Source organism: Cnephaeus nilssonii (genome assembly GCF_951640355.1).
Source record: "Cnephaeus nilssonii genome assembly, chromosome: 4".
Classification (NCBI taxonomy): Eukaryota; Metazoa; Chordata; class Mammalia; order Chiroptera; family Vespertilionidae; genus Cnephaeus; species Cnephaeus nilssonii.
The window spans coordinates 72,868,615-72,881,401 of record NC_137075.1 but is presented as its reverse complement, the minus strand read 5'-3'; the positions used below and the strand labels follow the sequence as shown (position 1 = coordinate 72,881,401).

The 12,787-nt window shown below is 44.8% G+C and overlaps 1 protein-coding gene across 2 annotated transcripts in view; it reads right to left on the bottom strand.

The window, feature by feature from the left end:
• Positions 1-5,981: 5,981 nt before the first annotated feature.
• Positions 5,982-12,787, bottom strand: part of FBXO34 (F-box protein 34) — a 68,744-nt gene continuing 61,938 nt past the window's right edge. Inside the window, exon 2 of one of the 2 annotated variants that reach the window (XM_079768203.1) lies at positions 5,982-9,400. In XM_079768203.1, coding sequence (XP_079624329.1) covers positions 7,279-9,390 — 2,112 coding nt within the window. In that variant the 5' untranslated portion in view covers positions 9,391-9,400 and the 3' untranslated portion in view covers positions 5,982-7,278. The remainder of the gene's footprint in view (positions 9,401-12,787) is intronic. The other variant, XM_079768204.1, reaches the window with a different exon arrangement.

The following is a 12,787-nucleotide window of genomic DNA, read 5'->3' as shown; positions in this document are numbered from 1 at the left end:
ATACCATATACAAAAATTTACTCAAAATGGATTCAAGTCTTGAATGTGAGACCTGAAACAATGAAATACATAGAAGAAAACATAGGCACTAAATTTATGGACCTTGGTTTCAGAGATGTTCTGTGAACTTCACTTCAAGGCAAGAGAAATAAAGGCGAAAATAAAAGACTTCTGCACAGCAAAAGAAACCAACAAAACAAAAAGTCAACCAATGAAATGGAAGGAGATATTTGTAAATGATTATTTCCAATAAAAGGCTAATATCCAAATTATATAAAGGACTCATACAACTCAAGACCAATAACTTAAAATCCAATTGAGAATTGGACAGAGGACCTGTATAGATACTTTTCCAAAGAAGACATACAGGCAGCCAACAGGTATATGGAAGGATGGTCAACATCACTAGTTATCAGGGAAATTCAAGTCAAAAAGCACAATGAGATACCACCTCACACTTGTTAGAATGGCTATTATAAAAAAGACAAGAAGCCCTAGCCAGTTTGGCTCAGTGGATAGAGCGTTGGCCTGCAGACTGAAGGGTCCTGGGTTCGATTCCGGTCAAGGGCACATGTCCAGGTTGTGGGCTTGATCCCCAGTAGGGGGTGTGCAGGAGGCAGCCGATCAAGAATTCTCTCTCATCATTGATGTTTCTATTTCCTTTTCCCTCTCTGAAATCAATAAAAATATATTTTAAAAGACAAGTTTTAAAAAAAGACAAGAAATAAGTGTTAGAGAGGAAGTGGAATAACGGGAACCCTCATACACTGTTGAGAATATAAATTAGTGTAGCCACTATGGAAAACAATATGGAGATTCCTCTAAGGAGCACAGACTAGAAGCAAGTTGAGGGGGTCTGGGGCCAAGACTATTGGTCATCGAAAAGGAAGAGGTCTTCTGAGCGGTCCCAGCTTGGGTGCTAGGGCAGCCAATTCACCATCTCTGCTTAGGAGTCAGTCAGGGCTGGAATAGAACTGTTCGTGGCAGGCCACACAGCCTGTAGCAGAATCATGCTCAACTGCCTACGTAGCGGGTTTGGTGAGGAAGGCCCACAGCTCAGTCCCAGAAGTGGGAGGGCTGGGTGGGCCAGGCCTGGCTCCATCCACACCCTCCCACCAAACCTCAAGCACTCAGTTGTGCAAACTGGGTATCAGAACTAAGTTTTTTTAAGAGCTGTATCAGTCTCTTTATACTACTTAACAGACATCTAAAAATTCCAGTTTGTAAAACAACTGTTTGATTCTCTGATGGGGGTAGGTCAGATAGGAGGGAAATAATTTAAATAGCACAGGTGATTCTATGTCAGGTAACTGGCAGGTGGGATCTTTTTGCTCCCTGAGTCTTTCTGCACACCGCTTGTCTCTCCACAGGAGTACCCCATCTTACACAGTTTACACATTTCCCACCACTGGGGAATGTGTAAACTATGTCATCCTCTACTGGGTGATGAACACAAAGGACTTCCAAGAGTAATTTTAGTGGTATGTCATTACCCCAAATTAGGACCTAATCCCTGCTGTGTATTGTCATTCCAAAGAGAAAAGCAAAATTTAGTAGAACCATGTAATTTTTAACTTTCTTATAGTCCACCTTAATCCAAAAAACTTGAGACAAAGAGACCTAAAATTAATTGGTTCTGATGTCTGTTCCCTGCTAATTAAAGAGTGGGTGTGGGGCCTTTGAGCGGGTTGTTGCAGTGTATGTTTGCCATCACTCTGCTCCCAGCTACCAACTCAAGAGGCTCTGTTCCTCTAAAATAACACTAAGGTCAAATAAGCCATCTAAAATTGGGGTGCTGCCTAACTGGTCTCCCTTAAGCCAGTTAGCTATAAATACGGTGGATGTCACCCAAGAGTGCATAACCACAGTGATATTTATTCTTCCCATGAGGTTGTGCAAACACCAGCTATGGCCACAAATTTAGGAATGGCGTGCACGTCAATACAAGGGATTGCACATTTCCCACACAGGTACTTTCACCAACTCACAGAAATTGCAACACTAGCTTGTCTGAACCCAAAGAAAAACAGGGATAGAAGCTATCCAATTCCCAGAGTGTCATGTGGGGTGCTGAGAATGTGGTCCCTTACAGACACTAAGAGCTAGATAACACCAGCTCTTTTGGTGCAGTTTGCAGTATATGGCAAGAAGGGTTTTGGTGCAGAGTGGCTTTATTCTGTCGTTTGTGGCAGGCTATGGGATGAAAGAGAGGATGAACAGCCAGTCAGCTGAGTGAAGAAGGAATGAAGGCAACTAAAGCCCTGGAAAATGCCTGGGAATGCCCATGTAATAAAAAGTGTTAGAAGTCAATCCAAAAAAGTTGACAGGGAGGCCCTGAAAAGTCCACTTAGAAGGGGGGGGGCGGGCGCTGGATAGAGCCCAGGAAGGGAACTCCAACCCTCACCTTCTGCAGTTAGCCCAAAGCAGCCTGCCGCCAGGGGAGTCCCTGGCAACAGCAGAACCCAGATCACACCAAACGCACACTGACTGTTACCCAGCAGAAGTCCTCAGGCTGCCGTGGAGCATCCCTAACTAAGAACGTTCCAATGGGGCCAGCTGTGGCCGGAGGAGAGCTTCCTAGATCCCTTTATCCTCCCTTCAGGCTTCTCATACTAGATGGGAAACAGCACAGAACAGTAAGAATCTGCCTGTACCCCTCATATTAAGATGGCCACTAGAGGGGAATAAAAACATGTTATGGAGGGTGTACTGGAGGCACTGGGGATGGCATGACCAAGCTGCCCTCTCTGGGCCCAGAGTGAAGTCCAGATACAAAAAGGGGAATGAAATGATAGATTCACAGGGTACACCCAGCCAAACCCAGTGGACAGGCCAAGGTTGGTGATGGGGTCCCAAAGAAGATACCTCCTGAGCAGAGCTATCAATGTGCTAAAGGGATGTGGTCAATTTGATCGATCCTGTCACATGGCTATTTTAAAGCCAGTCATTTTGACAAGGCCGAGAAATTCAATATTAGCCCTTTGTCCATTTCCAATTCATTTCTTCCTTGGCTATCTCCGCTGGGCAAGGGACAAAGTCAAACTGCCCAGAGATGGGGGAGATGCTCTCTGATTCTTCCAGATTTCTCTGAATCTTGTTTTTTCTTCCAAATGGTGAAGTGAGGGATAGGAGATAAAAACTAGGCCAAGTGGATCAGAGCCTCTGAGCAAAAGCTAAGGGGAAGTTTTCTTTATTTGAGTGGAGAAGGGCTAGGATCCTGATGCCCACATTGTTTACTCTTTTTTAAAGAAATATACTTTACTGATGTTTTTACAGACAGGAAGGTAGAGGGAGAGAGAGTTAGAAACATTGATGAGAGAGAAACATTGATCAGCTGCCTCCTGCACACCCCCCACTGGGGATGTGCCTGCAACCAAGGTACATGCCCTTGACTGGAATCAAACCTGGGACCCTTGAGTCCGCAGGCCGACGCTCTATCCACTGAGCCAAACCGGTCAGGGCCATTGTTTACTCTTACAAGTCTAAGATCTACTCAAGGCGTAGGAAGGAGGTAGCCTGTGACGAAGAAAATAAGAAAATGGGCTAGTTTCCCCAGCGTGGCACTAGGGGGCTCTGAAGCACAGCATCTTTCTCCTGAGGGGAGAAATGAAGACCAGGGAGGGGCTACCCTTAATGCCACCTGCTAAAATCCTCTATGGTTCACACAGAGCACTGGGAACTGGGTCCTGCCACATCATTCAAAAGGGAGAAGGGCATGCCAAGATGGGGTTGGGCTATTCTTACCGTGTCCTCTGCTCCGGGTCAGTTCAGCTCCTCAGAGTCACAGCTTGTGTCCCATGTGAAAACCAGATTTGGAACGGCTTGAGTAGGGAAAAACCAAGCAAGAGTGTTATTTATCCTGTGTGTCCACCCTGAGCCAACAATGATAGCTAACTTGCTGGGCACTTACCATACACTGAACTGTACTGTAAGTCCTGTATGTGCGTGTCTCCTTTAATCCTACATTCGGAATCACAACAAACCTAATAGGAAGGTCCATTGAGATTGCCGGTTTAGAGCAAACCACAGGGAAGGAGGACAAACACTGGAAGCTTCAGCCCAGGGGATTCTCAGGCTGAAAGGCATTTCCAACATCCATAGTCATATAAAACTTCATAAGCTATATAAATATATAACCACAATGTTTTATACCGGAAACTAATGTAATAGTGATATTAAGTGTAATTGAAAGAAAAAAATTTTTAAAAGAGAAAAAAGCATTTCCAACATACCTCAACTGAGGTGAGTCATGAGGAAGGACCCTCACCATTAACTTTACTAAAATCCAGTGGGAAAAGGAAAACAGACACAGCCACGTTTGCAAAGCTGTAACCTTGATAAGAAACTGGCCATGACACAGCATGGAGCTTATCAGCCCCAAATCCCCACCTCTCTGCTGGAGGGGCTGGTTCCGTGGAGGTTCAGTTGGGTCTAGTCTGGGTTTCCTGATTCTTAAGAGCTGGTCAAATAATCTGATCCCAAACACAAAATGACCCTTCTTCAAACCAAGAAGGGTTCTGTGTCTTGCTTAGTTTTGTACTCTTGACCCTGGCCTACCCCTGAAGTACCTTGGGTTCTGGGATTTGTAGAATTCTTCTCCTTCTCACTGCTGATGCCCAAAGTCAGACTGTGGTGCCAGTGCAACAGCCCCTCCTGGTGTGTGGACATCAGCAGGAGCTTCTCCTGGGGCAAGGACGGTGTCACGAGGGCCTCCTGAGGGGCCAAAGACCAGAGAAGGAAAGTGTTCTCAGCCTCTCCTCAGTCCTGTCATAATCAGTGAGCCTGCAGGATCCAGCTTATCAGAAGTGTCATTATTACGTGTCTAACAGGGAAGACCTGCTCAGCATCAAGAAACACTGTGTAGTTCAGGGAGGAACAGATACTGCCTAAGGATAAGGGCGGAGGAAACCAAAGGGGCCACCACGGCCTCAGCCATAGGTGACTCCTGCTCCACCTGGCTTCGGTGCTGCTGGCAGACCTGCCAACACCTACTCAACCTTTCCAGCTTTCTCTTTGGGACCATCACAGCACAGCCCTCACTCATCACTTCCCGATCAGCCTGGAGCTTACAGAGGTTGGAAGGTTTTTTTGGTGGTATTTGATCTCAAGCCACCACATTTTTAGATCCTCCACAGCAGCTTTCTGGGGCCCAAAACTTCCCAGCCCCAACTAGCAGTACATGATCACAGGCCTGAATACATCTGACTGACTTCTGAACAATTAACTAATTATGCCCAGACAAGTTGTAAGAATGTCAGATAACACCTCATCCAACAGGAAATACAGTGGTTGTTGGGCAGATGACAAACTCCAAGTGTTAAAGGGTTGCAAAAATGTAAGCTTGTTATGTTAAAACTAGAGGCCCAGTGCACGAATTCATGCATGGGTGGGGCCAGGTCAGCCCCGGCCTCAAACAGGACGGATCAGGGCCGGACCTGTCGGGAGGAGGAGACGGTGGGAGGTTGGCCAGCTGGCCCGCCTTGATCAGGGCCCGATCAGGGCTGGGCTGGCTGGGGAGAGGGGCTGCAGGCAATTGGCTGGCAGGCCCCGCCAATGATTGGGGTGGGGGGCCGATTAGGGGTGGGCCTGGCCATGGGGAGGGGCTGTGGGCTGACTGGTCCTGCCCCCGAATGGGGTGGGGGGGCGATCGGGGGTCAGTGGCCAGGGGAGGGGCCAAGCGTGGTTGGCTGGCTGGCCCTGCCCCTGATTGGAGTGGGGGGGCCGAGCAGGGGGAGGGGCTGCAGGAGGTTTGTCAGCCAGCCCCGCCCCCTACTGGAATGTGGGGGGGGGGGCGATAAGGAGGGGGGCCAGCCAGGGGGAGGGGGCTGTGGGCCGATCAGGGGTGGGGCTGGCTAGGGGGAAGGGCCGCGGGGGTTGGCCGGCCACCCTGCCCTCCATCGGGGTGGGAGAGTCCAATCAGGGGCAGGGCTGGCCAGGGGGGAGTGGCCGCGGGAGGTTGGCCAGCCGGCTCCACCCCCCGATTGGCCGGTTCACTGGCTGCAGTGGGTGTCATAGTATTACTGGTCATTCCAGCATTACGGTCATTGGCTTTTTATATATATAGATGGTCTCTTTTCAATAGCAGAAAAAATTCTCTCCCCCTCCCCATAACAATTCAAAAATAATTTTTAATTCTTACAACTCAATTTACAATATCCTTCTTTGTTACTTGAAACAAGGAGGGGAAAAAATCTGCAACTCAGGTCCCATTTAAGATGCATGTTTTTATTGAAATTAAAAAAAATTTGTAACCAGACAGAATAAAGTAGACAAGAATGTTATAATCTGACTATATAATCTCTCAATCTTGTTGAATCACTAAAATATAACGTAGGATTGTTCTCTATGCTAATTTTAAGGTTGTCCAGTTAAACCATTATTTGGTATCTTTTCAACAGGTACTCTTAACTATTTAGAATTTCTTACCAGAAACATTCATATATTATACAGGAAACATTCATAGTTTATTTTCAAAACATTCATATTTTATACAGGATATACAAATTTAAAACAATAAAAAAACACACACACACACAATTGTAGCCGCAACACTATCCTAGCTGCATTGTGGTGATGATATTCCGTCAGTGTCCACTATACATAAATGGATTTTAATCGTGTTATATACAGAGGGGCCAAAAGCACTCATCTAAGGTAAAGGCGCTCGGGTTTAATGTGCACTTTCACAGCCCTGTGAAAACACAACCATTATATACACTGTAAACACCACAGGGCATGAAATCCATCTCCATCCACAAACATCAATCTCACAGGATCAAGCATACAAGGCCTAAGGTAAGGTGCCTGACTTCTTCATAAGCATACTTTTCATCCATGACTGCTGCTCTTCTTTCCATAGGACACTACTCACTTATTTCAAATATGGTGTCTGCCAGTGCTCAGAAATTTCTGGAACCCCTTTTTGGGGACGGCCTGCACAATCTGCAGTGAACTTTTCTGTCCGTCCTTGATGATGGCAAGTCTTCGTCCTCTGAGGATGGATATGATTTGGGAAAACAGGCATAATTATTCACAGCCAACTGAATCAAACTGAGCTTTCACCCTGGATCAAAGGGGAGGCGCCACTATAAAACAATGAGACCAGTTTTCTTGTACAGCTTGTAAATGAAAAAATGCCCGAGCAACAGCAGTCCTGAAGGAACAGGTACAGATTCTCCTAGTGACGGCTCTGAGAGGCAACACTCACTTGAACAGTGAGTCTAGGTGGTGTTTTGCAGTATTAAAAATCAGCCATTTGGTCGCCTCTCACATAGACTTTTAGTATTCCTCTTCAGTTTCAGTCCCTTTTGCTTTCTTGTGGATTGCCCGATTAAAGCTGTGGCAAGCAGGGACCCAGTGATTGTCATGAAGCCCCAGCTTACAGCCAGGGAAGCCTTTCTGAGAGCGATGGCAACACATCCAGTATCCTGGCCCGTAAGGCAATGCCTGGCAATAGGGCTTGGGATGCCACCGGCACAGGGACACATCCCCCTTCACATATTTTTTCTTGCACTGCTTACAAGGGTCCTCTCTATAGCGTGGGTCTCGAACCCAGCGAGAATCTGCTGGCCTGATGTTGTAGTACTCAATGATGAACTTGAAATAGCAGCAGGTACATTTAAGAGCCACTAAACTCTTGGTGGGAAGTAACCTGAAGATTTTCACCATAATGTGGTGGGGCAGGAAAGCCATGTACTGCTGAGGTTCTAAAAGCTGCTGGATTTTAAATCTGGTCTCCAGAAAGTCATGAGACACCTGCTTCTTCCAACTGGAGGCCTCGAGCACTGGTACTGTACTTTCCACAGGAGGGGCTGGCACTGGGACGAGCGAATCAGCTGAAACAGTTTTTCCCTCAGATGCACTGCCACCCTCAGCAGCAGCATCAGGCTGGCTGGCCTCTGGAGACTCTCGGGTTGTGCTTTCATTCATCTGGGAACAGTCTGACTGCTGCTGACCAGGCAGCAAAAAGAAGAGCCTCCCTGGAAGTGGGTCTCCACAGGACTTTAAACTAGAAGGCTGGTCTCTCTCCACCTTGGACACAGTGATGCTAATGCACACAGATTCTTTTCTTCGCTGATCAGGATTTTGTGGCACAAGCTCTTCTCGACTCATACAATCAACAGCATTTGTGGGCAACTCAATGGCTTGGGGACAGGTTCGAGGAGGAAAAGGTGGCTCAGGTTCCTCTGTCATTTCTACATCATACCTACTGCTGTTTTTCACAGCAGGGTGCTGATCTGGCTCTGTGGCTGCACTATCCATGTGGAAACTCACACCTGCTGGCAATGAGGGGCAGCCCGCAGGAGCCCCATCCCAGGCCTGCTTCCCCTCAACAGAACAATGGTCAGCTCTTGACGGGCCACAGTCCACAGACACAGGGGCCTCCAAAGCGCCTTTGTCTGTTTTGCCTTCATCAGCCTGAGTGCCGTTTGCAAGTAGCACCCGGCCTACATTTCGACGGAAGCTGTTATTCCTCGAGAGGCTCCCAGGCTCACTCTGGCTCTGCCGCTTCAGGCACTCAGACTCCAGCCGGGCTACCATGTCGAGGACGCGGACTGGCTCACTCTGGGGTTCACCAGCTTCAGGATGTCCCCTTTCCATGGGTTCTTCACAAGCTCCTGGGGCAGACAAGGGCTCAGAGGCTGGAGGCCCACCTCTGGATTGCCCAGAAATCCTCCCCACGGCAGGGGAGTTAGTGCAGTTTTTCGCACAACTGGCCAGCAGAGCAGCACTGGCTCTTTGCTCCAGGAAGGCAACCATCTGTATGACCGACAGAGGCCTCCCAGCACAGACACTGTCCCCACTGTCACTCACGTAATGCACAGAACAGTGCTCAATGCCACACGCAAAAGGCTCAGGCTCATAGCACCTGCTGTTGATTTCCCTCATCCTTTCTAACTGTATCTTGGCTTCTTTAAGATCCCCTGATTTTTTCCTTCTTTTAGTAGCTCTCCCATCAATATCCCAGGAGCTTTTTATTTTCATAGATCCTATCCTATTGCTACACTGGTGGGCTGCAAAAAATGCTATTTTCTCCTTGGTATTTCCCGGTTTCACCACAGCCCAAATATCAAGCGGCCCTTCCCCTTCTTCGCCCTGGTGGATTGTTGCAGATGGTGCATTCTTCTTGGTTTTAACATTCAAGCTGCTCTCTCCAGGACTCTTCCCACTCATGCTGCACAGAACATTTGGAGAAAGGACCCCAAAAGGCTCTCGAGATGATGCTTTACCAGGAGAGGTGGAAGAAAAGACACTTGATTTCATGTAGTTAGCTTTGCATTTTTTGTCATTTATAGCCTCTTGGTGGCTCATGGAAGTTCTCAGATTTTCCTTGCTAATTTGAAGAGGTTGTGCTTTCTTCTGCAGATTCCAATATGGTTTTAGGTGCATAACAGAGGCTCTATGGGAAAGAAATACACATTTGATTACGATTCTCATTTTTTTTTTTTAGGCAATTTTTTTTTTACTTACACTCATATAATTCTAGCAAATAATAGAAACATTTCCTATCAGTTCACTAAATCTCTACCAACTCTCATTTCAGCTAGTTTTTAATGTACAGATCAAGAATAACAAAAGCTGGCTAGCCGGTTTGGCTCAGTGGACAGAGGATTGGCCTGTGGACTGAAGGGTCCCGGGTTCAATTCCGGTCAAGGGCACATGCCCAGGTTGCGTTCTCAATCCCCAGTACAGGGCATGCAGGAGGCAGCCAATCAATGATTCTCTCTCATCATTGATGTTTCTATCTCTCCCTTTCCCTTCCTCTCTGAAATCAATAAAAATATATTTTTAAAAAAAGAATAACAAAAGCAAACTAACCATTTTCCATGGTGTATAGGCCAGAAAATAAGTTGGTGAATTTTAGACTCAGTGGACAGAGAGAATTTCAGAAAATATTCAATACTCTATTTAGTCAATATTCTATACATAAAATTAGTGCTTAAAAGAAAGAAATCTGAACCTACCGAATATATTCCAGTAGGTAGAAGGCAGTATAGAAGAAAGGAAACTAGAAAAGAAACTCATCCAGAATTCCTAGTAGATTAACACTATTTCTAAGTAATTTGTAACTAGCATTTTATTGGTTGCAAAGGTCTATCAAAATTATTATATTGTTTTCTAAGCTATTCCCACACTTGAATATCGGTATGTTTATAACTTTTCACTTGTTTGCTTATGTACTTTGCCCGTCTATTAGTCTTGATTTTCTAAATAATCTATTTGTATAAGCTCCTCACTGCCAATTTTTTCTGCGAATATCGTAAATCAAATCTAGAACCTCTAATCCTTATTAATTCTAAAAGCCATTTGGAACCAATTCAGAAAAAGTGCCTTGTTTTTGTTCTCTAACCTGGGGTAGAGATGAGAGCCATTTTTAAAATTAGACAAAAAGATAATTACATGCAGAGATCTGAGTTCTAGTCCTTACCATATCACTAATTAACCACACAGGATGATTTTTACCTTGGACAAGTCACTTACTCTCTGAGTCTGCATTGAAACATTAACTGAGAGGTCAGAATACCAGATTATCTATCCAAAGATCTCATCATTTAAATGTCAAAATAGCCCACTGCTATACAAAAAGTGTTCTGTAGGGATGCCTGGTGTCCTACAAAATAAACCTACAGACCAAAATAAACATCTGCAGTCTCAGGTTGGTGGAGTGAGGCAAGAGCAGTCTAAGAACATGGACTTTCACCTATTCTCACTCATGGGGACACCAGTCTAAGACATACATATTGGGCAATTCATCATATTCCTCTCATTCACCCCATAACTTTACTGAGTGCCTGCAATGTGGCAGCCTCTATGGTAACTGCTTTCAGATATCAGCTTTAATAATGAAGAATGAAAGCGATCATCCAGAACAAGTTTACCTTTCATTTCAACTTTTAATTCCTAGAGTCCAGTCTCAGCTAAAAGAAGAAATGTGGCTATAAGTATCTTCCAGCTAGGTAAACAGAAATCTTGCATTTAAGGCACATCAGGTATCTTTTAAAAGATATCCCTGAAATAGATCTTTGTTTTTGATTTTTGGCAATTTATATCCTAAATCTGTAAAGATCTTCCCCTTTCTGCATGATAACATTTTAGTAGTTTGCTATTATATATTCTATAATTTGGCCTTATAAAAGAACCACCCATAACTCAAGAATAAGATGAAGATATATATGAATAAAATAGATAAATTAATAAATGATAAATGGGGGGGGGGGGGGAGGCACATCTAGAGCTATTTCTGTGTCAACAATTTTCTGGGTTTTTTCCATATCCCTTCAACTCCTAAGTAAAATGAAAGACATGGAGTTTGCTAAAAAATCCAATAAATTCTCACATAATGATCTTATTACAGAATGTCTGTGGATAAATTTAAACTTCAGCAATGTGTGTACCATTCTGCATCGCACAGAATGTTCTCTTTGCCTTCCTCCCTCACACATTATTTTAGGTGCTAAATTGATAGACGGGGACATTAAGAAGAAACAGAAGGATTTTGTTTGCATTTATTAACCTGTAAAGTCAGCTCAAATGACACATTACTAATAGATAAGGTTTTATAGCAGATTAAATAGGAGATGATCCTAGGGAACAGAAGGGAGGGGAGGAAAGGTACAATATGGAAGGAGAAAAACTAACAAAACCATGTGATGCAATCAGGGTGACTGTTGGAGGGTAGGGAACAATTCTATGGGTCCCCTGAAGAAGACAGGGCATTTAGGCTTGAGTTCCCAACTGGCTGAAAATTGCCTAGGATATTAACCTCCCCTCTCCTTTGCAAGCCTTGAACACCCTGTCCTGGCAAGACTTAAGAGTAAAAAACAGCAGAACTCTGGGTTCTGGTTGAAATCATTGGTGGACCACACCATATGAGCAGGGCACCAATGGCATCTGCTGCAAAGATCCATGAAAAAAACTTTGCATCTCTAATAGATTACCTCAGACGGTGGCGCTTTTCCCACCCCCACCTAACTCCCTTAAACAAACACTGCAGAAAGCTCCAGCCAGGTTTCCATGGTTGCCAATCTCTTTATCACAATTGTATTTTTAAAGTTCTCTATAATAAAGTCCTGCTCTCTTGCAATTAAATAAATTGCAGAGATATAGCACCTACCTACACAAGACTGTTCCTGAGACACTCAGAAATGTCCTTGTAAAAAATTAAGATCCCTGGGCCCATTGAGTCAGAATTTCTGGAATTGGGTCCAGAATCTGTTTTTAACCTTAGATTAACTTTAATGGAACTTTAAAGGTCATGTGTTAGATCTGGTGTAAGAGTGTCATGGGTTCCAGACTTGGGCTGGGGTGCTGGACTGCCTCAATAGGGGTGAGGTGGAACTGCCCAACAAAAAGCCAAGCAGACAGTCCATACTGAAGCACTCATCCTGACAGGTAAAGACAGATCCATTTTCTTGTTTACTCTCTTTAAAGCTGAAAAAATTTTATGACCTATCACCCAATTTCCTCTTCAACTTCAACTCCTCAGTTTCTTTGACATTGCTTTTTTCCAGATCTCTTCTTCTCCTGCCCTTAATCATTGTTGCTCAGAGTTTTGTTTTTCTAGACCATTGTCACGCAAGCCATACATCTAAGTGATCTCTTCTAGTTTTTAATGACCACAAACTGATGACTCTCCACTGATGTGCTCTCCCAACTTCATATCCTATTGCCTGCCTAACAGACATACTCACCTGGATATCAAAAAGAATCTCAAAAACCAACAAAACTAGTTAATGATTACATCAAGTACCTAGTCCAGAAAGTTGAGTCACTTCGATTCCTCCAC